Consider the following 24,218-nt stretch of genomic DNA (forward strand, 5'->3'; position numbering starts at 1 on the left):
ACGGGTGGGAAATAGACTTAGGGAATGGGTGATAATTACCAGTCTAGGAGAGTGACAGCCAATGAAAACAGCGCTAAAGAGGGTTAAATGGCCAGTGTTTCTGGAAGAAGGCAAGCAACCCTACACACAAGTAGTGGTGTATGGTCGGATCCTAGGTGCACACACACTATGAAAAGCCAAAGGACTGGTATTTGTACCCAAAAATGAGTCCTGAGGTGGTATGAGGTAACTGGCAAGTAAGCCAGGGACAAAGAAATGATAGCTTTTTGGGGGTCCAGACAAAAGAGAGGAAGAGGCCTGATGGGTCGCCAGGAAGCACATGAATACCTGGATGACTTTCTAGGATATTGCTTGATTGCTGTGATCATTACAGGTATGAATCTTTGATGAGATTTGAGGGCAACAGAATGCTTAGAGTATTCTGAATACTGGGTGATTGTCAGGATGGGCGTAGATAGTGTAACTAATGGTTCGCTCAGGGCACTGATTGAATCACCTTAAGGTGAGACAATGGAGATTAGTCAGTCCCATTGACCAGCCAGGCACTTCTTGGGACATGGGGAAATGCACCGTAGCCAACTCCTTCCTGACTCTGACAAACATACAAAATGGCTCCCACACTTCCCTGAGAGGCATCCATTTTATGTGGAGCATTGCCTTGCTCTTATGTCAGTCTCAGGCTTCTTGGCCTGTAATGGTACTCCGTAAATGGAGGAGGGGCCCAGCTGCTCAAATCTTCTCCCCCTGTGAATGTTTAGCATACAACCTAGCCCCCCCCCCTTGTGTGCCCAAAGCCTATCACAGCCACTGTCAATGCATGGTCCTTGAAAGAAGGTAGGAAGAAAAGGAATTGGTATGCAGGTAGCAACACAGAGGGTGCCTCGGCTGGGGGAAAGAGGGAGATTAGCAAGGCCAAGGAAGGTTACCTGGGAGTCTGTCTCCCACTGCATAGAACTTGTCATCTTTGAACATCTCCTCAGTAACCTTTATCTCCTCCTCCTCCTCTTTGCTCACCATAGTCTTGCCTAACAGCTGCAGCTTCTGCCTCTTCAATGGCTGCAACTCCCCTCTTAAGCCAGGGGTCTTTCTTTCCCCTCCACCTCCTAGGTAAAGGTAAAGGTAGTCCCCTGTGCAAGCATCGGGTCATTCCTGACCCATGGGGTGACGTCACATCCCGACGTTTACTAGGCAGACTTTGTTTATGGGGTGGTTTGTCAGTGCCTTCCCCAGTCATCTTCCCTTTACCCCCAGCAAGCTGGGTACTCATTTTACCGACCTCGGAAGGTTGGAAGGCTGAGTCAACCTTGAGCCGGCTACCTGAAACCAACTTCTGTTGGGATCAAACTCAGGTCATGAGCAGAGCTTGGACTGCAGTACTGCAGCTTACCACTCTGCGCCACAGGGCTCCTATCCACCTCCTAGCAGCAGCCTAATAGGGAGAACAGGGTGCGCGTGCTGCAGAATGAGCCATCTCTTCCATGCAAGTGAGCCTCCCCCACCTCTTGGCAGCAGCCGAATTGAGGGAACAGGGTGCGAGTGTTGCAGAACAAGCCATTGCTGCTGGGCAATTGAGCCTTCCCCATCTCCTAGCAGCAGCCTAAGGGGAATGGGGCATGCACACTGCAGAGTTTGTCCCTAGGACAATGGAGGTATGCAGCCATTCTATATTGTGAGTCCACTGTTGAGTTATCGAGGCTAATTGCTGTAGAAAGATCTATAATCTACATAACCATTCCTATCATACTCAGGGAAGCACATACAACATTTTGAATCCTATCCACCACTAGTGTAAGGTGATTGAAGTAATAGATTCCCCCCCCCATCCATTATACTTTTTTTAAATTTCTTCATTTCTGTTTTCAAAATTTATAATATATAGCCCAAAGCCAATGTCCAGTTCACTTACTTAGATAGCAGAGCTCACATGGCAAAGTACATATGGTATGACAGCTATAAGAATTTCTTTAATCACTCCTAGTGGTGGCCTAGTCCTTTATGTGCTCTGCCTTGCTCTGTGGACTGGTTAATTTTTTTCCCATTCCAACACTTCAAAAAAGATGTCTGTGTTTATGTGTGGGGGAATAAATGCCCTATCCATATGGTGAGCCAGTGTAAATAAATGAATTTCCACATTAAGAAGCTGCCAAAGAGAAGCAATTTAAAGAAGAGTCTAGTTACAGTAAAGCTGTGGTGACTGCATGGTGCATACCTAAACAAACTATACTCCATTTTGCCGTAGTCCCCAGCATCCAGGAAGAATTGGACTCACATAAATATAATGGCATGTATGCGGCCTGCCAAAATGTTCTGAAAAACAGAAGGTGGCTAAAATGATCTGTTATGATGGGCCTATATCATTGGCTACACATTTATTTTGAATCATCTGTTATTTAGCTATTATTTATTTTAACTTTAGCAAAGTTAAGAATCTTTATTCATCTGTCTTATTTGAGTGTATGTGAATGGTTATCCTCAACCATTTTGGGAGCTCTTCCCAAACATTTGATTTGATAATGTATTGTTTGTTTGGTGTGAATAAGCCTAGAATTCTTTTTTCCAGATAGGATGGATGAAATGTTTTAAAACAAAAGTATAATGAAGAACTGAAGGTTAGTGAATACTGAGTAATCTTGATTGTTTACAAGAACCCTTGTTGGCATGCCAAGACAAGTATTTGCATGAGACATATGTTTTCCTTAAATGTGGCTCTTAAGAAAGTCCACTTCACAGCGATGGTCAAAGAGCGGCGCACTTAAAAATTCAAGCAAATGTTTCCTGGCATTTTCCCCCATTTGGGTCTTATACAATCCATATAACACAACTGCAAAGATGCACAGCTCACAATTAACATTATTTAAAAGGCTAAAGGTCACAAGGATTCCCCAAGGGTGAGAGCTATCTATATGATTACTATGGATATGCTAAGCCTGACCAATAAGAAATATTAGTGCCATTTTCATAGAAGAAATTGAACAACCTCTGGACTGGTCTTGTCAGTAAAAGCATTTGCATCCTAGGTCTTTTGCTTGCCTGGGAAAAAAAGTGTTTGACCAATATGTGCTTGGAACTGAACTTTGATGCACAGTCCATTGTAATAACAGTAAAGTTTAATGACGCATAGCTTTGAGAGACTGACAAATTCCCAGCCAAAGTATTGATTCTGAGAGAATTTATGAAGCACATGCTGTATTCTGTGTCATTATAGTCCATTTTTGGCTGAAAGAATCATGTAAAATAGATTTTTAAATGAGTGGTAATAGCCAGACATAAAAAGGTATTGATGTGTGTCATGAAGGGTGAAATAGCATGCCAGGTAAAGGCATATAACAAATTGAAAACAACAGCACTGCAACTCCCTACAAATGTAAATTTGGTTGTGTTTTTTTTTTTTTACTTTTTAATCAACTCTTGTTTCAATGCATGTGAATTCTGCCACACAAAAAGCCCATTTTTAACAAAATCAAGTAATTATTTACAGTTTGATTTCATGCTTGTGACATTTGAATATGGGTCTCTAAAATGCATCTCTCACTTACAGTCATATTAATCAATATGAATTGTGTATTGCATTACAAAAAAAATACTACCTCTGAGATTAGAGGGGGGAGGGAATCAAAAAGGCATAGTTCTGCTTAGCTGAGCAATATGTGAAAATTAATAACTTGTACTTCCAACAATAGCATACTGAGGAAAAGAGTAAGTCTATTTTGTAAAAAAAAAAATTAAAAATTGAGAGCTCGTGTAATATCATACAACATGCTGTGACAAGGTAAATCACGGGTTTTAGAGCAGACAAGACTTGAAAGAATGCCATGGGGGGGGGGGAGACAGCAGAAAGGCTTGCACAAAGATGGAGAAAAGGGGGAAGACAATAACTGATTGGGTTGCTAAGGCTTTTACAGCAAAGTAACACTGCATTTTAATTGCATTCCAGCAGTCTCCTTTTGAACAGAACAGAAAAAAAAGGGTCACCCAGGTCTAGCAGTGTTAGGGCCCCGACACAGTCCAGACATAAATATATCTCCCACACACCCGGGAACACCATGAGAATCAGCTAAATCCTCCTCTGAGCAGCTGCTTCTCAACAATTCAAGAGTTTATCAGCCTAATAAAGAAGAAGAGGAAAAGAAAGCAGCCTGGAGAGGGAAAAAAGAGGCTGACAGACTCAATAGACTCTTCTGTGGCCTGGCGAGGCCGGGAGAACTCTTCATGGCTTTAGTCATCACTGAACTGAAGTCTCTGAACGAGTTCACCCGACTGCCTTACAAACAAGTGGTAGGACAGAGAGAGAGAGAGAGAGAGAGAGAATTATTCTTTACATAATACATGTGTCCCAGGCAGATTCAAAAAGTGAGCTGAATCCAGTTTGGCACAAACACTACAAATACTTGGGGGAACTGAGAAGAGAATTTCCCACCTGCATGGCTCAACTGGAACCTACTTCCAGGGCAAGGAGGTAGCTGTTAGTATGCACATTTTGAGCATGTGCAAAGTACCTTTCTCTAATTGCTAAGACCAGCACCCACACATCAGGAATTAACTGGAAAGGACTTTTAGGACAGGCAGCATGAAGGGCAGGCAGTCTGGCACCTTGGGAACTCTTTGAACTTAGAATACTGATGAGACTGGCTATGGAGACCCAAAGTGTAGAGAATTCAACATTCCTTGTCTCTTGAATAGGGAGTCCTCTGGATAAGCAGCAAATATTCTTACTTTTAAAAGCCGGTTCCTATACAACAGCTGTCCTACGGATGCTGTGGGAGCCATTCACAATGCCAGTTCCACCCATCATACGTCAACATGGTTGACGTGTGCAGGAGAGCCGTGACCAGCTGTCATTCCCAGGTGCCTGCCCTTTGTGCTCAGAGGCACACAACACCCTTTCACTTTGCATGTTTACCACAACAAACCCTGGTGCGACGCTAGTATAGCTGTGAGAAACTCTATTGTTCATAAAGTGTGAAGCAGGTCCGATACACTGTCTCTTAACTAGTATGCAAAAGTACTGTTAGGTTGCTTCCCGATGGGGACAATTCCCCATTGTGCTCTAATTGCTGCTACAAAAGCACAGGCATTCACAGAGGCAAGGGAGCCTCTGCATGGGGTATGTTCCATGCTTTCCCCTCACAGCCACGATGTCACCCTCCAGCAGCAGGCTTTTTGCCATTTAGTACGGTAGGTATATCACTATCATATTATGATGTTATAGCAATTTACTTATCACCAATTTAAAAACAATTTAAAAACAAAAACAAAACCTCTGCTGAAGTCGGCCGAAAGTCCTCGGAGTGCAGGATCTTTTTCTCTGGGAGTTTGATGTACGGTTGCAGTTGCATTGGCCTGTAGGAAATGCCTCTGTGCTTCCACCTGTACTCTACTAGTATGTTTGTAAATAAAGCAAACACTACAAAGATGCCTCAAGTCTCCAGTGCTTGCTCCTATGAAGGAAACCAACCGGAGCAACCGTAACATTTCACAGCTCGCAGAACTGGGGCACAAGGAACAATAAGCAGCATTATCAGCATGAATGAAATTAAAGCCATGGCGATTTTCTATTCATTTGTAAAATCATCCATGAGTTTCAAAAGGCAAATCCAAAATGGGGATCTCCAGTTACTAGATGTGGAAAATAGAATTTTGAAACCAAAAAGGCATGTGCCCAGAATGTGCTGAATCGTCTCCATACTGATTTCTTTCTTCAAATTACACCCCCGTTTGCAAAAGACAAACATGTTCTACAAAGGATTTTAGAGTTATATGTAATGTGCAGTTCTGCCTCAGTTTCTAAACATAAGCCTCATGTTCATTTTTAGAAGTGTTTCTTAGGAATGAGCCTTGCAAAAAAAAAAAGGGGGGGGTAGGTTGATGACTTCAGAAGTATCTATATTTCTTCAACATGTTTTATCTTTAAATTACAGTTTCATAAGCTGTTTCTCCTTTATACAAATTTACCTGGATCTTGCCAATTTTAGACCAGCTATAGAATAATGGAGTGGGTTTTGTGTATAGCTCTGATCGTACAATCAGCACACTAAGATGTATGCAATTAGTTTTTTAGACAGCAACCAATCAACTTTGCTCAAAAAGAACTCTCCCCTTTTATCAGAGACATTAACAACTGGATGGGGGCGGGGAGTTAGAATTGAATGTATATTTGGTTTAGCAAATGAGAGATCTCACCATTATTAGTTCCTTTGTTGACAGGCATTCACGAGCTATCTTTGATCACTGATGAGGCCCCACAAAAGAATTGTATAAACTGTGATAAATACCTATAATTAATATACTCAAGTTATTTCTGACCTACAGCAAAGGAGTGACTTCACATGTCTCAGAATTCTTCAAGTTGTTTGCTTACCAATCCCTGCTGCTCATTTGTATTTCCAGGCTCTTAATCACGTGAGTCATTTCTTGCTAAATTGCCTGCATTAAGCTTGTATGCATAAAAGAGGATTTGTAGTATGTCTGGATAGGGTTTTTTTTTTTTGTGTGTGTGTGCTTAATAATTACAGCAATTGCAGATGAAGAGCAGGTAACTGTGCAACCATAATTGGCTCTTTTTGCATCTCATTTGGATATGTCTTTCCTAAGAGGGCAGTTGCAAGCCAAGCAATCATAAAAGGCAGCAAATGAAGTCATCAGGGGCCAAAAAGTAAGCTTTGTGGCTCTGAGCTACAAAGAGTTTGGAAAAAAATAAACAGGAGTTTTGTGGCACCTCAAAGACCAACAATTTTTTTTATTTTAGCATAAGGTTTTGTGCATTATCGCCCACTTCTTCAGATGCAGTGAGCAGATCCTCACTATGTAAGGGTTGCCAGGTCCATCTTAACCACTGGTGGGAGGTTTTGGGGGCAGAGCTTGAAGAGGACTGGGTTTGGGGAGGGGGAGAGACTTCAGTGCCATAGAGTCCAATTCCAAAGCGGCCATTTTCTCCAGGTGAACTGCTCTCTATTGGCTGGAGATCAGTTGTAATAGCAGGAGATCTCCAGCTACTACCTGGAGGTTGGCAACCCTATCACTATGTAATCATTTTGTGCAAGAGATATGGGGGAAAAACTAAACAGTGTGGTCAAGAGGCCATGAAATGCAGGAAGCCGAGAGTAAATGTTAACGGTGTACAATTCAAATTTAATCAAGGAAAATGCGAAGCCCATTGACTACTTATATTAAGATAGCTAACATCATAGCAAAACTGGGAGCTCCTGAGCCATTACAGATGTTAACTAGCTTAACATGGCTAGTGAATTTTCCCTGTATTTTCTTGATTAGCTTTGAATGTAACATAATCACACTTCACCCCAAACGTCTAGCCTCTTTGTTGTTGTTGCTTTCCTACCTTCTATATAAAATTACAGCATGTGAAAATTCTTTCATTGCAGCTGAAGAAGTGGGCTCTAGTCCATGAATGTTTACGCCAGACTGAAATGTTGTTTAAGGTGCCACAAGACTTCTGTTTGTTTTTTACTACAACAGAGTAACACAGCTACCTCTCTGAAACTGTTTGGTGGCTTGCATTGTTTAATACAAAAAGACATCGATGGTGACTACCCAACTGCAAGGTTATTGCTGAGCCCGTAGGAAATATGCATTAAATGGATCTGAATGTTGGCAGCACCTTGTAAACAAATCTTGTTTGTTTGCCAGTCCATCACTACCGTGAAAGCCTCCTATTAGGGTTCATTTGCATGAGACAATGTCACAAGGAAGTCATCCTATTTTTTAACCTTGAGGATTACCTCTAAGATTCTAGTGTCAATTTCTGTGCAAAGATTCCTTAGAATATTGTTATTCTAGAGAAGAATCCCAGCTTCCTATTTTTTTAAAAAATTGTCTCTTGTCTTGCAAGGTTACAAATTAAATAAACTAGGGCATATTGACACCACAGCTACCCCAGTCTAATTCCTGTATATCAGTGCTAGATCATTAAATATGGGCAATATGTTCCTTCATAGCACTCCATTTCCCAGTGCTGACACTGGACAGCAAAGCCTGGGCAGATCCAAAACTCGCTCTCTTAATAGTTTAAATAGATGGAGGATGATCAGTTTGTACTGCAACAGATATCTGCAGGGAGTGGAGGTACCCAATATTTGACTTGGTTCTGAACCGGCACATAGTTGTTCTGTTAGGGCAAAACTAAACATTACACAGGAGATTCCTGATACGATTTCTTCATTGGTTTTTGGTTTTTTAAAAATGACATCTATCCTGTACAGGGGGGGGTGGGGAGGAAATTTTCATTGGGAAAACAGCCTGAGTAAAAGGTTTATTTATTTATTTGTTAAAATGTTTACACTTTGCCTTTCCCGTGCAGCTCAAGGCAGTTAACAATTCTAAATTAAAACCATACACAATACAGCAAAACCCCATTAACCCCTCTCCTTTCTCCATCCTCTTCTCCAACGCTGCTATTCCTATCAAGCTGGCAAGCCCATTCCAAATGCATTTCATTTGAAACAAGAAAATGCTGAGAGATGCTTATCCTTGATCTCCCGCATAATGTGTTGAACTTCTTAGAATGAAAAATAAGAGAGTTCTTTAAAATGCCGCCTGTTTCCATTACATTATCCCCGAAAAAAACTCTTTATTTTATGAATGAAGGTCTTGCCAAATATTCAGTTTGGTCGTCATATTATTCTGTTCCTGTATTTACCTACTTCCAGAGCAGTCAGTCCATCCTTTTTTAGACTCCTCTCCCACATTTTAATCCCTCTTCACTCTGGTGTCACCCTCTGTTTACTGGGACGCTCCTTTGTTTTTTAGAACAGCTCAACCTTATCTTCCACATTTGACAGTTTTGTCTTTCCACAATGCATTTGCAATAAATATAAAAAAAAACAGGGGAAAGTCCCCATTATGTTTTGCCCATTGTTACTCTCTTGTAGACACTTACTTTGGATTGATAGTTATTGTATATTATGTGATGTTTGCTTATTCTTATTACACTTTTTGAGTATTTGGCTATAGTGATTTGTTCTGTACTTATTTTCTAACCTTAGGTACTAGTACAGAGGTGTTAATCTTTGATTACTTAAGTACCTGGAAGTTGGCAACCCTAATTATACCCCAAAGGCACTTGCTTATAGGCATTTTTCTTTCTTTTCCCTTTTTCTTCTTCCAGTTCTGAAAGATGTCACCAGAGCTGATGTCCACTTAAGTAATGAATCTATCATGACCAATGGTGCAACATGTAAAAGGAGAGAAACTTACCTTGGCAAGGCAGAGACCCCCATACTGGTAAAGCATGCACTGCACTACTTTTCTGTTAACAAGAGATTCCTTACATTGGATATCAAAATGGTAAGGACAAAAGCATAATGAAATGAGCAGGTTTTCAACTAAAATGAACTATGATAACAAAGGAGAGAAAAGGAGAGATAGGAATTGTCGCTCAAAATCTATTTGCTCTCTCCTCCAGTCCTTCCACAAGTGCTCACGGGCTGCACACAAAGATCAGAGCCACTTTGCCATGGTGCCTTGACTACAGAATATGCATGATAAGGACGAGTGATTCCTTTGACTAACTCCTTTAAATTAAGACTTCCATCTCTTTGAATCACTGGGTTCTTTTCCCAAGCAGACTTGCCTCTTTAAGGGCTAAAGCTGAGCCTATTAGCCTAGCAGAAAATTGAAACAGGAGTCACTGTTGGATCTTAGATAAGCATGGATGACAACATAAGCACCAAGATAAAAATAGCTGGATGACTTAAAAGCCAAGGCAGTGAACTTTGCTTCTACAATGTATGGAGTCATCCTAGAAGAAGGAAGCTCTCTATTTACAGTTTGCAAGATTTACATTGGGATTCACATTATGTCCTAAATAGGTATATTATCAGTATTACCAGTCTACTTTAGATAGTTGATCTCCTAAAGTACATTAAGAGAGTAATCCTGTGCAGGTCCACTTAGAATCCTACCCTGATCTGTTTAATGAAACTTACTCCCAGGAAAGTGTCCTTAGGATTGAACACTAAATGTATGACTGAAACGGTACATTATCAGAACACTTATCAGAAAAAGACTACTTTACATGTTTAGTTAACTTGTAGTTAAGCAAATCCAGGGGGGGGGATTCTGGGGCCCATGCCAACACTGTCAGGCGCCCAAGGACTTCTGGCAGGACTTGGACCCATTAAGGGGGAGGTGTGCTGCTAACATTGAGCCAGCATCGTTGGCCATGCCTGTTACACCCCTGGACTTTGACAAGTGCTTGAGTTGGCCACTGTGCTGGGCGGCCTCTGATTGGTTCTGTCTGCCTTGTCCATCATGGCCCCGCCACCTTGCTGCAACGTCTCCAAGGAATGCTGCGGTGTGGTTGCTGGGGATGCTTATGTGGTTGTGGCCACTTAATGCCAGCAACTGACATTTATTTCCTGCTAGCTGACATGTGAATAAACCCTACAGGGAGCGGACTAGTGGCACCATTGTTACACTGTGGCCAGCCGCCGTGGTGCAAGCACTCCTCACGATTGCTTTGTTAAAGTCCATTCTCGACTGCTAGGCTAGGCAATCATGTTAGGGATATGTTTGAAAAGTTATGTCTTTACCTCCCCCTTGTCTTTCACGTTTGGTAACATACAAGGAAATAAAAAAAGTTAACAAAATGTATTTGGAAAATTAAATTATCATAAACCAAAATAATCCCTTAAAGGGCCAAACATGAATATTTGTAAAGGACAATTTTATTCACCAGCTTGTAAAAGTCCTATTTGCTTGGCTGTAATTCAGAGGTAGGGTCAGAGAAACGCTAAAGATCTGGCTATTTTATTTATTTCAAGACCTCCCTCTTTAATGCTCTTAGGGGGTTTTATGCTAATTTCAGTGCACAGTATAATTGTGCATTCATTTATTTCACATTATTGAGTCCCGTTTTTCTGTAGTGATATGCTTGATTCTAGAAAATATTATTTCTCAAAGGATTTGTTCTAATGAACCTGGTTGGATACGTGAACTTTTCTCAGAAGGAAGAACTGGTCAGGGCTTACTTAAGGGAAGGGCCAAGGGGAATAATTACTCAAGCCATGGCTGGTTTTGCTTTGTTATTTGCCATATGTACTGTCCTCACTATATTGGAATGCAAAATTTCAGTGCCGAAGTAATTGTATCTTTGATTAGATCATTCGGAAGGGTGGGGGAGCCCATAGTTTTAAAAACGGGCCATATTCCCCTAAAGCAGGGGTGGGGAACCTTTTTTTTTTTGCCAAGGGCCATTTGAATATCTTCGACATCATTCGGGGGCCATACAAAATTTATATATATAAAATTTATATATATAAAACAAAAAGCAATCAGCAGTGCAATCGTATGCAGGTCTACTTTAAATCCTACTCAAGTCCAGTCAGCGGGGCTTACTCATTGGAAAGTGTCCGTAGGTTTGTCCTGCAGATGTCTAGGATCTTAACCTACTGGCAGCCTGAGCCTACCCATTTTTGCCCAGAGAAACTATGAAGTACACTTTGTTTATTGAGAAATTTTACATGCTGCCTGGAACTTGACTTGGATGGAACTTGACATCAGATCTCAAAAGCTAAGCAAGGTCGGCCCTGGTTAGTACTTGGATATAAGACCACCAAGGAATACCAGAGTCCTTATGCAGAGAAAGGCAATGGCAACTCACCTCTGTTCATTTCTTGCCCGAGCCAGCAATGCCGTGGATTGAATTTAGAAGGGTCCAGATTGGGGAGGGGCACAGAGTACACAGAGAGAGATGCTGCACACTTGGTAGTCCATCCTGCACCTGGGACCTTCTGCATGCCAAGCAGATGCTCTACCTCTGAGCCACAACCCCTGACAAGCAGAGGCTCTACCCCTGATCCACAGCCCCTCCTAAGGAGATGCTCTACCCCTGATCCACAGCCCCTCCCAAGGAGATGCTCTACCCCTGATCCACAGCCCCTGCCAAGCTGATGCTCTACTATTGATCCACAGCCCGTCAAGCAGATGCTCTACCCCTGATCCACAGCCCCTGCCAAGGAGATGCTCTCCCACTGATCCGCAGCCCCTGACAAGCAGAGGCTCTACCACTGACCCACAGCCCCTGCCAAGGAGATGCTCTCCCACTGATCCACAGCCCCTGCCAAGGAAATGCTCTCCCACTGATCCACAGTCCCTGCCAAGGAGATGCTGTACCCCTGATCCACAGCCCCTGCCAAGGAGATGCTCTCCCACTGATCCACAGCCCCTGCCAAGCAGATGCTCTCCCACTGATCCACTGCCCCTGCCAAGCAGATGCTGTACCCCTGATCCACAGCCCCTGCCAAGCAGATGCTCTACCACTGATCCACAGCCCCTGCCAAGGAGATGCTCTACCCCTGATCCACAGCCCCTTCCAAGCAGATGCTCTCCCACTGATCCATAGCCCCTGCCTAGGAGATGCTCTACTACTGACCCACAGCCCCTGCCAAGAGGATCTCCCACTGAACCACAGCCCCTGCCAAGGAGGTGCTCTCCCACTGATCCACAGCCCCTTCCAAGCAGATGCTCTACCACTGACCCACAGCCCCTGCCAAGGAGGTGCTCTACCACTGATCCACAGCCCCTGCCAAGGAGACGCTCTACCCCTGATCCACAGCCCCTGCCAAGGACATGCTCCACCCCTGATCCACAGCCCCTGCCAAGGACATGCTCCACCCCTGATCCACAGCCCCTGCCAAGGACATGCTCCACCCCTGATCCACAGCCCCTTCCAAGCAGATGCTCTACCACTGACCCACAGCCCCTGCCAAGGAGGTGCTCTACCACTGATCCACAGCCCCTGCCAAGGAGACGCTCTACCCCTGATCCACAGCCCCTGCCAAGGACATGCTCCACCCCTGATCCACAGCCCCTGCCAAGGACATGCTCCACCCCTGATCCACAGCCCCTGCCAAGGACATGCTCCACCCCTGATCCACAGCCCCTGCCAAGGACATGCTCCACCCCTGATCCACAGCCCCTGCCAAGGAGATGCTGTACTACTGATCCACAGCCCTTGCCAAGGAGACGCTCTCCTCCTGATCCACAGCCCCTGCTAAGGAGATGCTGTACCCTGATCCACAGCCCCTGCCAAGGATATGCTCTACTGAAGCATGCCAGCTGGAGGTCCAAGCGGGGAGGGGCTGGCCAGGGGGCCCTCCGGCTGCCCTGTAGGAAGCCCGCGCCAGCGGCAGATCCAGTGGGGAGGGGCTTAGCAGGGGCCCTCCGGGTGGCGCGCAGGAAGCCCCAACAAGCCGGAGGTTCAAGTGGGGAGGGGCTTGGCAGAGGGCCCTCCAGCTGCCTTGCGGGAAGCGCGCACCAGCAGGCAGATCCAGTGGGCCCTCTGGTGGCCATGCGGGAAGCGTGAGCAGCTGGAGGTTCAAGCAGGGAGGGGCTTGGCAGGGGGCCCTCCGCAGGTTCCCCACCCCTGCCCTAAAGCAATGTGACACAAATGACTATGCACACCTTTCATTTCTGAGATTACCAAAAGTCACCCAAATCTAAACAACAATTGCCGTGTACCATAAATGAAATTGGCATCCGGGGGTTCTATTTGATAAAAATGGCAAAATGATAATTTCTTGGGAGAGAGGACAGAAAAAAAGGAAATTTGTTCTAAATTCTTGAATTCTTGAATACTGCAGTCCATCCTGCCTTCTTGCCAGTCCCTGCCTTCACTGCCTATTACTGACTATGGATGCAGAGTAGCCCCTAGCTGTCTCTGTGGTGCTCTATAATGAAATCCTTTGCACAGGAAAATAAAGTGATAGCCTATTCAAAGACTGCATCTCCGTGGTCCAATTTAGCCAGTTAAAGTTCCTGGGGGTCAGCGTGTTTTCTGGTTAGTGCTTTGAGGTGATCAGGAAGTTAGGTGACTGCATAATGTGATCATGGCTCAGCTATGGAGCTCCAACCCTTTGAAAAATAGAGAACCCAATATTCTCACTTCCTGAGGTGTAGAGTCCCTGCCCTCATTCCTAGAAAATGAAAGAAAAAAAAAATCACTAGCCGGATGGAAAAGAGCAAGAGTTCAGTAGCACCTTAAAGACTAACAAAATGTCTAGCAAAGTGTGAGCTTTCGTGAGTCACAGCTCACTTCATCAGATACAGCTAGAATTAGCCAGATGGGTATGAGAGGACACTCTGTGTGTGTTCTTACAAAGACTGTGTGGATTCCTGGGAGACCTGTTTAAGAAATACTGGTCTACCATAATATAGTATGGGGATACAAGGTGCTTAATGATCTGGATGCAAACACAGTGTCTAAGTATGCATAAGCTGTACACACAGAAACTCTATTTGCCTCCCACCCCCTTCTCTCTGTTGCATATGCTATAAATATGCATATATGTAATGAAAAAAGGCTTCTTTCTCATCAAAAACTATAGCATGATCTAAATTGTATGCTCTCCAGCGATACCATCCTGTGAAGCTTGGTAGGAAAGCAGAAAAAATGTGATAATGATGACGATAAATAAATAAATAAAATTGAACAGTTAAACTGACAATAAACAGAAAATCATTTTAGTGCCATTCTGTGAGGAGCAGAGTATACATACTAGCATTTTAAAAAATTCTCTGTCCATTTATCAGATGGGTGTACTCAAAACAGTTTATTTCCCAGCTATCCATCATATTAGGCAAATGAGTTAATTGCCTTAGGTAAATAGCCAGGTGCTACCAATAGTATGTGTACTACCACAGCCCAGCTATAGCTCTTCTATTTACTGTATCTGCCAACTCAGTCTTTTCCCACTCATTGATCCTATTTTTCCTGTCTGGCCAAATGGATGTGTTGTAGTAACATATATGTAAATTGGATTGGGGGCAGGGCCGGATCTACATTTCTTTAAGGGGGGGCAAACGTAGAAAATGATGCCCCGATATAATATTTACATATTTGTTTTCTTTATATATACGCGTATATGATATACATATATAATCAACAACTCTTTTAAACAATAAAATAAATTGTGCTGACATCTATGAATTGTCCTTTTGAACTTTTGGGATTATTATTATTATTTATATAAAACTTTAATCAGAAAATGATATGCATTAAATTTTGGATTTTGATCCAAGATAGAATCTGAGTCTTTTGTAGTTTTTTTTTTTTTTTTTCAAACAAGGCCCATATTAGAAGAGCTTGAGAATAGGTATGAGAACATAAGAAAGGCCCTGCTGGATCAGACCAAGGCCCATCAATTCCAGCAGTCTGTTCACACATTGGCCAACCAGCTTGCTGTGATCTAGTTCTGTAAAATAACAAAAATTAACAACATATCCTACTTTTTATATTGTGTGTGTGGGGTGTTAAGTGCTGTCAAGTCGCTTCTGACTCATGGCAACGCTTTGACTCAATGTCCTCCAAAACATCCTATCAGCCTTGCTCAAGTCTTGCAAACTGAGGGCTGTGGCTTCCTTTATAGAGTCAATCAATCTCTTGTTGGGTCTTCCTCTTTTCCTGTTGCCTTCAACTTTTCCTAGCATGATTGTCTTTTCCATTGACTCTTGTCTTCTCATAATGTGGCCAAAGTACGATAGCCTCAGTTTAGTCATTTTAGCTTCTAGGGTCCCTTCAGGCTTGATTTGATCTATTAACCCACTGATTTGCTTTTTTGGCAGTCCATGGTATCCGTAACACTCTCTTCCAACACCACATTTCAAATGAGTACTCCACTGAGTCACAGGCTTTCCTCTAAAAGATGTAATCAGGGGTGGGAGAGACATCATGCCCCCCTTCTCAGCCCCCATACAGTCAAGACTGGCATCCATCTTATAAAGTTCTGCACACCAGCCAGCTGAGCAAAGGCAGCTGGCCTTGTAAGAGTCAAACACCTACTGACAGCTGGCCCTTTTACAGTCTCCGGTCTGATAATCAGGGGTTGGGAAGCTCTACCTTGGGGATGGAGAAAGAACAGAAACTGCCCAGAAGGTACAATTGGTCCCCCACAGGCTTGGCCAGACCCTAGTGTGGTACAAGGAAACCACTGGGCATGCCCCAGACCTAGCTGGGGCCTTCAAAAAGCTTGAGGGAGGAGGCCAGTGAGGACCGACCAGCTCTGGCTCCTACCCGAGAAGCAAAGTAGATAAGAAGAGGTGGAATAATGTTACCTATCTCACTTACCTAGCTCACTGGCCTCAGCTGGGAGCCCAACCACAACCAATCTGTTAGGGATGATAGGCAGGGCTTGGCAACAAGCAGAACTTACAGGCAGCAAGGGCATGCATGTGCTATGTAATGGTGTCGCCAGTGATGCACTGACATTACTCCCCATGCACTAAGAAGCAGTGTCAGACCGTTACGGGGGATGCCAGGATGCTCTGGCATCTGGGCAACCATAGGGTTTTGCCCAAATGCCAGAGCATCCCAGCATCTCCTGGCAATGCACTGACATCCCTTCTGGGTAGGGTTGCCAGGTTCCTCTTTGCCACTGGCGGGAGGTTTTTTGGGCGGAGCCTGAGGAGGACAGGGTTTGGGGAGGGACTTCAATGCCATAGAGTTCTATTGCCCAAAGTGGCCATTTTCTCCAGGGGAACTGATCTCTATCGGCAGGAGATCAGTTTTAGTTGCAGGAAATTTCCAGCTATTACCTGGAGGTTGGCAACCCTACTTCTGGGTGCACAGGATGCTGCCAATATACTCTCCATTTCCTGCCATTTCCCCCCTGTTGGCCAGATGAGCAGTGACAGGTTAGTGCCCCCTGTTGGTGGGGATCTCCTGCCCCCAGCGGGGGAATGGCAGTCCTACCCACTCTGAGGCCAAAATAGGCCCTGGTGTATGACAGCTAGGGCCTGAGTTCCTACAGCGAGGTTTGCCTTAATTTTACATCTCCCTACAATTGGGCTGAACTTCCATGCCCTGTTTCACAAATCAATGCTTTATCCTTTTTGAAAGACCTGCCACATACCGTATATACTCGTGTATAAGCCGAGTTTTTCAGCCCAAAAAAAGGGCTGAAAAAGCCGGCCTCGGCTTATACACGGGTCAATACGGTAGAAGGGGGGAGGAGGGAGGGGGGAACTTACCTCTGCTGCCGAGCCACCGCCATTTTCTCCCGCCGGGAGGGGCCCTGGGCAGCCTCTCTGCAGCCGCAGAGAGGCTGCCTTGGCCCCCCCTGGCCCCCGCCGCCATTTTCCCCGGCCGGGAGGGGCCCTGGGCAGCCTCTCTGCAGCCGCAGGGAAGCTGCCCTGGCCCCCCCCGGCCCCCGCCACCATTTTCTCCCGCCGGGAGGGGCCCTGGGCAGCCTCTCTGCAGCCGCAGAGAGGCTGCCTTGCCCCCCCCGGCCCCCGCCGCCATTTCCCCCAGCCGGGAGGGGCCATGGGAGGCCCCTGCCCGTCGCGCCGCTACCGCCCACGCGCCTGGGCGCCTTCCTCCGGCCGGCAGCGGCCTGGAGGGGCCTCCTGCCAGCCCAGGAAGGACGCGCCGCCGCCGCTTCGCCGCCTCTCCAGGTAAGGAGTGGGTTCAGGGTCTTTTCCCCCTCCCCCCTTGGATGGGACTGGGGTCGGGGTGGGTCGGGAGGGCCTGGGAGGCGGCGGGAGGGCGACCTGGGGCAGGGGCCCTGCGCTCTAAAATGGCGGCCGCCATTTTAGAGCGCAGCATTGCGGGTAAAGGAAATTTCTTATTGCACCTCGGCTTATACGCGGGTCAATAAGAAATTCCCTTTTCTGGCCTCTAATTTGGGGGGTCGGCTTATACTCGGGTCGGCTTATACCCGAGTATATACGGTACTGGTGAAAATCTCTGTTTTCAGTGCTTGATAGATGGCCATAATCTGCCAAACGGTTACTCCTGAAGGCAGGGACCGCTTGAGAAACTGGAACCTGAGAACCAACAACAACAGGGGGTGAAGTGGAATGAAGAGGAGATGAAGGGAAAAAAACACATTTCTCCCACAAAACCCTTACACAGGGTTGATGAATGAGGTCATCAGTCTGTGCCATCTATTCTGAATTATACAGAATATGGGAGTGAATTACAAGAAAAGGTCAAATGAAAAACCATTTAATCTCAGATTATCTTGTCATTATTGACTACATGAACTCCTACTGACTCCAGGTATTATATATGCTAAGAGTGTGTTGTTTAATCTTAACATTTTTAAAAGGGGGTTAAGTTTACTGCAATAAACTTGTTGAAGAGGGAGCAAGAAAAGAAATCACTTTCAGAGATTTAAAAGACAAAATATAAATAGTGTCTCTCTCATAATTACATGCTAGCTCAACTGTTCTGAAACATTCTAAAGATATCAGAAACAATATAAAGATGTCACTAACACAAGCCTTCCTTTATGCTGAAGAAAAGATAAAGAGATGATTCCTGGCAGCCTTTACAACAGACTTACAAATATAAAAGGCAGAGAGAGCAGAGATTTAGCAACTACCCTGAGACTATTCTAGAGATATAAATCCTAGACATTCGTCAGGGACCTTGAAGGCCTAGCTTCCACATGACCCATCCTTCATATCGCCATGGCCCCATCCCGATTAGAAGGGAGTCTCATGCATAAAGAGCTGAGAAACTAGTGCACCAGCATGCTATTAGTAGTTATGCTTGTTAGCAAGCATTATGGCAGGTTTGGCTTTTGATTTTTTTCTGTCCTCTTCCTCAACTTTTCTCTTGAATTACATTTATGCTTGGGGGGGGGGGGCTACAAGCTATTCCTAATAACTCCCTGTCTTTTTAATCCTAACAGTTTCCTCAGGCTTCCTCTGAGATGTGAAGCACAGTATAGGGTTATGAGCATTTGAGATGATCCTTTCACTTCTGTATCATTTTATAATGTTACTGAGATTGTGTACGGTATTGGGCTCGATTTGCAACACAACATTTTAGCGTGAACTGACTTCAGAGTTTCAGAAAAGAAGGACCTTAAGAGATGCATTGCGTAATTCCATGAAATATGTTGTCATTTGCAAAAATAAGCTGAAACTATCCTATTATACTAAAAAAAGGTAAAGGTCCCCTGTGCAAGCACCGGGTCATTCTTGACCCATGGAGTGACATCACATCCCAACGTTTTCTAGGCAGACTATGTTTACGGGGTGGTTTGCCAGTGCCTTCCCCAGTCATCTTCCCTTTACCCCCAGAAACCTGGGTACTCATGTTACCGACCTCGGAAGGATGGAACGCTGAGTCAACCTTGAGCCGGCTACCTGAAGCCAACTTCCGTTGGGATCGAACTCAGGTCATGAGCAGAGCTTTTAACTGCAGTACTGCAGCTTAACACTCTGCGCCTCGGGGCTCTTATCCTATTATGATACTGGGAAGAATATTACTTTGTATTTTGATGTTGCACAGGGGTGCCAATATATACTCCATATAGTGAGCTGGATGACTTGAGGAAACTGAGATTCATAACTTTGTCCTTCAGTGTTACTCCTCTGAAGATGCCTGCTACAGCTGCTGGCGAAACGTCAGGAAAGAAAATACCAAGACCACGGTCACACAGCCCGGATAACCTACAAGAACCAATGAACTCTGACTGTGAAAGCCTTCGACAATATTTAGAATTTATTAGGTTAGGCAAATTGCAGTCTTCTAGCCACTATTCATCATCTATAAGAGTAATGATAAATAAGAACAAAGAGAGTGCCCCTTGATATAAGAGATACAAGATGACCTTATTTTTATAATACATATCAAACAGAAAAAGCCAATTATGATCATTTATTAAACTGGCACTGTTAGGGTTGCCAAACTCTAAGTGGGGCCTGGAGAATTAGAAGTGGGGCCAGAATTAGAAATGATCTCCAGACAACAGAGAGCAATGCCCCCAGAGAAAATGGCTGCTTTGGAGGGTGGAGTCTATGGCATTATATCTTGCTGCAATTCCTCCCCCCCAAAACCTCATCCTATCCAGGCTGTAACCTCAAATGCTCAGGAATTTCCCAACATGGAGTTGACAACCCTATTCACATGTTAGGGTCAGCCAGATAGTTAGGGTTGCCAGGTCCCTCTTCATCACCAACAGGAGATTTTTAGGGTGGAGCCTGAGGAGGGAGGGGTTTGGGGAGGGGAGGGACTTCAATGCCATAGAGTCCAATTGCCAAAGCAGATATTTTCTCCAGGTGAACTAATCTCCATTGGCTGGAGATCAATTGTAATAGCAGGAGATCTCCTGCTAGTACCTGGAGGTTGGAAACCCCACAGATTGAAGTGCACAGCATAGCTATGGCCCAACCACTATACAGCAGTTCTTGTCTCCAGTGATCATGATCCACCATACTTCAGGAGGGACAGAGAGACAAATCCAGGTCTCTGAAGACCAAATTAAGTATATCTGCACTTCCATGAAGGTTTCAGCAAGTCTTTTTGTATTAGATCAAAGCGCTGGAGAAATGACAAGAAAAGGTGTAAAAAGCTGTAAAAGAAGATTCATATGTTATTTTCATATCCACAGCACACATGGCCAGTCTTTGCAACTTCCCACACATTGCATCAGAGGTATGGCCAAATCTTTCTCACATTGTGCAATGTTAATATCCAAAAACTGTTCTCAGATGGTCAAATTTAGTGGCAGACCAATCAAACAAAAAGCATGCAGAAGTGCCAACCAACTTGCAGCCAACATTTCTAGGTCAACAGGTGCTTGAATGTTAACTCTAAAATGTACTTAAATTATGGATAATTTTAAACCAAATATTAAACATTTCACAAATCACTGAAATTACAATCCAAACCAAAGTACTTTTCAAGTTCAACCTATGTGCTTCAGAAAAAACATGAACTCTAGCAGCAACCAGACATCACAAACAAACCTGATTGCTCATCATGGGAACAGACATGTGTGTTTTGGGTTGGGGTTTTTTTTGCCATGCTGGTGCATTTCATTCCTCCTCTACCATCCCATATTCCCTTAAGCACGACGGAAGTCTGCCTGGTTTCAGAAGCCTTGAATTACACGCTAGTTTTCCATATCATCTGAATGAATGGGAAAATTAGACTTTGTTTCCTCTCCATAAATTGGTATTGGGCATGGGGCCGGATCCTGTTTGCGGAAAAGCCGGCCTGCGTGCCCCCTTTTCCCAAGCTGGGGACCCCAGTAAGGGGTTTTGGGGGAGGCCTGGAGTTAGACATGCCCAATTGGGGGCTGTAGGGATGGCCTCCGCCCAAGTGGCAGGGGACCACACAGTGGCTGCCATCCAAGTGGGTCCTGGATACCGTCATCTCAGGCTGCGTCCAGCAGGGGGCTGGGCGCAGGATACATCAGCTGACATTTGGGTCACCTGATGTCAGGATACTGCCTCCATGCTTGCCAATGCCTAATGCGGTAACCAATAAAGTTGTGGCCAGTTTTCAATCCAACCACATTTGTTTGTGATTTGTATACTACTTAACTTTGCTTGTACAGTGGGTCGGGGCTTCGGACAAACGCTGTGGGTTATGGGCAGGGGTGGGCGGGCTACTCTTGAGGGAAAGGCTGGTCTTCTGGATCCCCCGCTCGGCCTGGGCCGAGGATGAACTGTGGTGAAGAATTCTACTTTGTAAGGGAACTCAGTCTGACCAGCATTTGCATTTAGATATCACGGAAAATTGGAGTTTGAAGGCTTCTGAAACCAGGATGTTTTCAATCATGTTCTAAGGTGTGTGTGTATGTGTGGGGGTGAGTAAGGAGGGAGGCAGTGCATGAGCACAGACAACTATCTGAATACAGCCTTAGATTCTGAACAAGTTCCCTTAATGGCTTTTAATTCTTCCCCAAACAAACCTTGCTAATTTCTCAGTGGATTTTCCAGTTTTGTAAATAAATAGTAAGCTTGAATCCTCTTGTTTGCCATTTTGTGAAATGTGAATCTCTACTTTGATTTAACAGTTAAGTAAAATGCAATGTAACCATTTCTGGCACACGCTCACACTTGTTAATGAAGTTGGCTACAATCCAGTTCTAATTACACTTAGTCGTCTTTGGAATACTTGTTTTATACAAATATTGGTCCTTTAAGTGGGGATGGCTAACTGACAGCGCACAATATAAGAGCTGGCTCCCCAAGCAAATACATTCATTACTGGTGGTCCTACCAAATTCAGTTCATTTGTACTGAAAAATTTTGTCTGTTGGAAAAGAGGGAGGGGGACACATCTTTTCAAGTGTCAAACTAGAGCTTGTACACATTTTAATGTACAAATGTCTTTGGATTGTTTTAGGTTATATATGTACATGTGTCATAACTGGAATGAAATATGAATCCATGTGTGCCATAATGCATAGTTTTTTTACTTCTATACAGGGCCAATTTCTAGAGCTGTACAAATGTGGTCAGGGATAGGGACTCTTTACACTCCTGGCTGGCAACTGTGGTGGGCCAGAGTAGCAAATGTGTCTTAAGCCATGCTGCCTCCTTGATTCTGCGGCAACTGCAGAGGCAGCCAGATTGACATCCAAGCCACGTTGGGACAAGAATCTGACCTCTTGGCAGAGGAATACATTATTCACAAGGTTTAGGAGACTGGCTGAGGAGCACACTCAACTTCCCACTCCAAGCTGGGAGTTGGCAGAAGGATGAGCTGGATTTTGTAAACCTCCCCCCCCCCTTCTGATCCAAAGCCATGGGCCAGAGCTGGGCAACATAACTGTCTTGGAAGTGGTTGTGTTGCTGGCCTCAGCTACCCCCTCCCAACATGATGCCCCTCCCCTTTTAATGCTGTTATTGTGAGCCTTTTTATTCTGCCCATTTTCGCTGCTGGTGTTTTCATTTTTTGTTTGTTTCTTTTAGGGCAATTTTAACCCATTTCAAAACCACGTTTGATAAATTATATAACCTTTATACAAAGTGAGTGACAATCCCCCCCCCACAAATGTTGCATAAATTTAATTTAAAAACCAGTGCACGGAAACAGAAAATGGCATGAAAACAAGATTCACACAAGGGAAAAGCAAAAAAATAAAATGGGATACAACTGGTTGGGTTGAGAAATTTGGAAACATTCCTATCATTTTCTAATAGAGCCAGGCAGTTACTGAGAGGGTTAGCTGGTGGGATCACAGTCTGGAGAAGAGAGACTTCCCAAGAACACAGAAGTCTTTGCATTAAGTGATCCCTGAGCCTTATCCTATATCTGTATTGTTGTTGTTCACTGCCTATATTATAAAACAAAGGCCTTCCGTCTTTGGCCACTGTTTGACCCTGCAGCATTTGCCAATTTCCCAGTGCTCATTACTCAGAGATTTGCTCTAAGCTTGAGTTTTATGTAACCTGGCCTCAGCAAGGTGGATATGTTTATTCCTATGGAATAATCAGACAATACTGAACATATGCTCATTCATTCCACAGTCCTGTTTTTTTTTTTTTTGTGGTGAATGATAAAATCAGAACTGTCATTTTTTACTAGAGCGAGTGTTCCACAACATCAGAACAGTAGCCGCATAATCTCAAAGTCTACTTTTAATACTAATAGCGGGCTGGATGAAGAACAATTATTAGCGATGCAATTTGTTGACCCATATCAAGGCCAGGTTGGAACCACTGGGGATCATACCCAAATCAAGAGTTGGAGGGATGTCAGCTCAGAGCCCTTGAAGTCTGTGGTTTCAGCTTGATGTGTGATACGCAAAAGGCAGAAAGAATATTTATACCTGACCAGGCTGACTTCAGATGTCTGCCAATCAGAAAGGCTGATGTTATATTCTACATTTCCTGGAGGTTTTTAACCACATGGTAAGTCCTGAACTTCAGACCCTGTGACACCTGCTTTAAGTTCTTGCTTTAAGCCCCTGATATTATCTAAAACAGAACTACACATAAGGCCAGCTAACTCTGAGTTGGAAAATTCCCTGAGGTTTTAGGGTCTGGAAAGTGGAGTCTGGAAAGGGGAGAGTTTCAGGAGGCGAGGGACCTTCAGCAGGGTATAATGCCATAGAGTCCACCCTCCAGAGCAGCCATTTCCCCAGGGAATTCGTCTCTGAAATCTGGAAATCAGTTCTAATTCTGGGAGATCTCCAGGTCCCACCTGGAGGTTGGCAAGCCCAACTGCACAAAAAGGGCAACATGGTTGGCCTGCAAATGCAATTATCTTGTAACATTGGCAGTGTTCAGCTGAAAATGGTGCAGTGATAAGCCCTGTCATAAATCCCAGGCAAATAACCAGTATGTCGGTCTTTTGACTAGTTACCTTACAGACACAGATGAGAACTGTTCATCCTGACAGCACGATATGGAAGACATGCAACACAACCCTAAGCATGCTCGTTCATAAGTAAACCTCACTGAGTTCAGTAAGAATTACTCCCTAATAAGTCTGTTTAGAATTGCAGCACTTGTTC

The 24,218-nt window shown here is 44.3% G+C and overlaps 1 protein-coding gene across 1 annotated transcript in view; it reads right to left on the bottom strand.

Moving 5' to 3' along the window:
- Nucleotides 1–1,017, bottom strand: part of LOC130473225 (polyadenylate-binding protein 1-like) — a 110,215-nt gene extending 109,198 nt beyond the window's left edge. Inside the window, exons 1-2 of the mRNA XM_056844752.1 lie at nt 927–1,017; nt 328–496 (exon numbers count right to left, since the gene is read on the bottom strand). Coding sequence (XP_056700730.1) covers nt 328–496; nt 927–1,017 — 260 coding nt within the window. The remainder of the gene's footprint in view (nt 1–327; nt 497–926) is intronic.
- Between the last annotated feature and the right edge of the window lie 23,201 nt (nt 1,018–24,218).

The sequence above is a fragment of the Euleptes europaea genome, chromosome 2, assembly GCF_029931775.1.
Source record: "Euleptes europaea isolate rEulEur1 chromosome 2, rEulEur1.hap1, whole genome shotgun sequence".
Lineage (NCBI taxonomy): Eukaryota > Metazoa > Chordata > Lepidosauria > Squamata > Sphaerodactylidae > Euleptes > Euleptes europaea.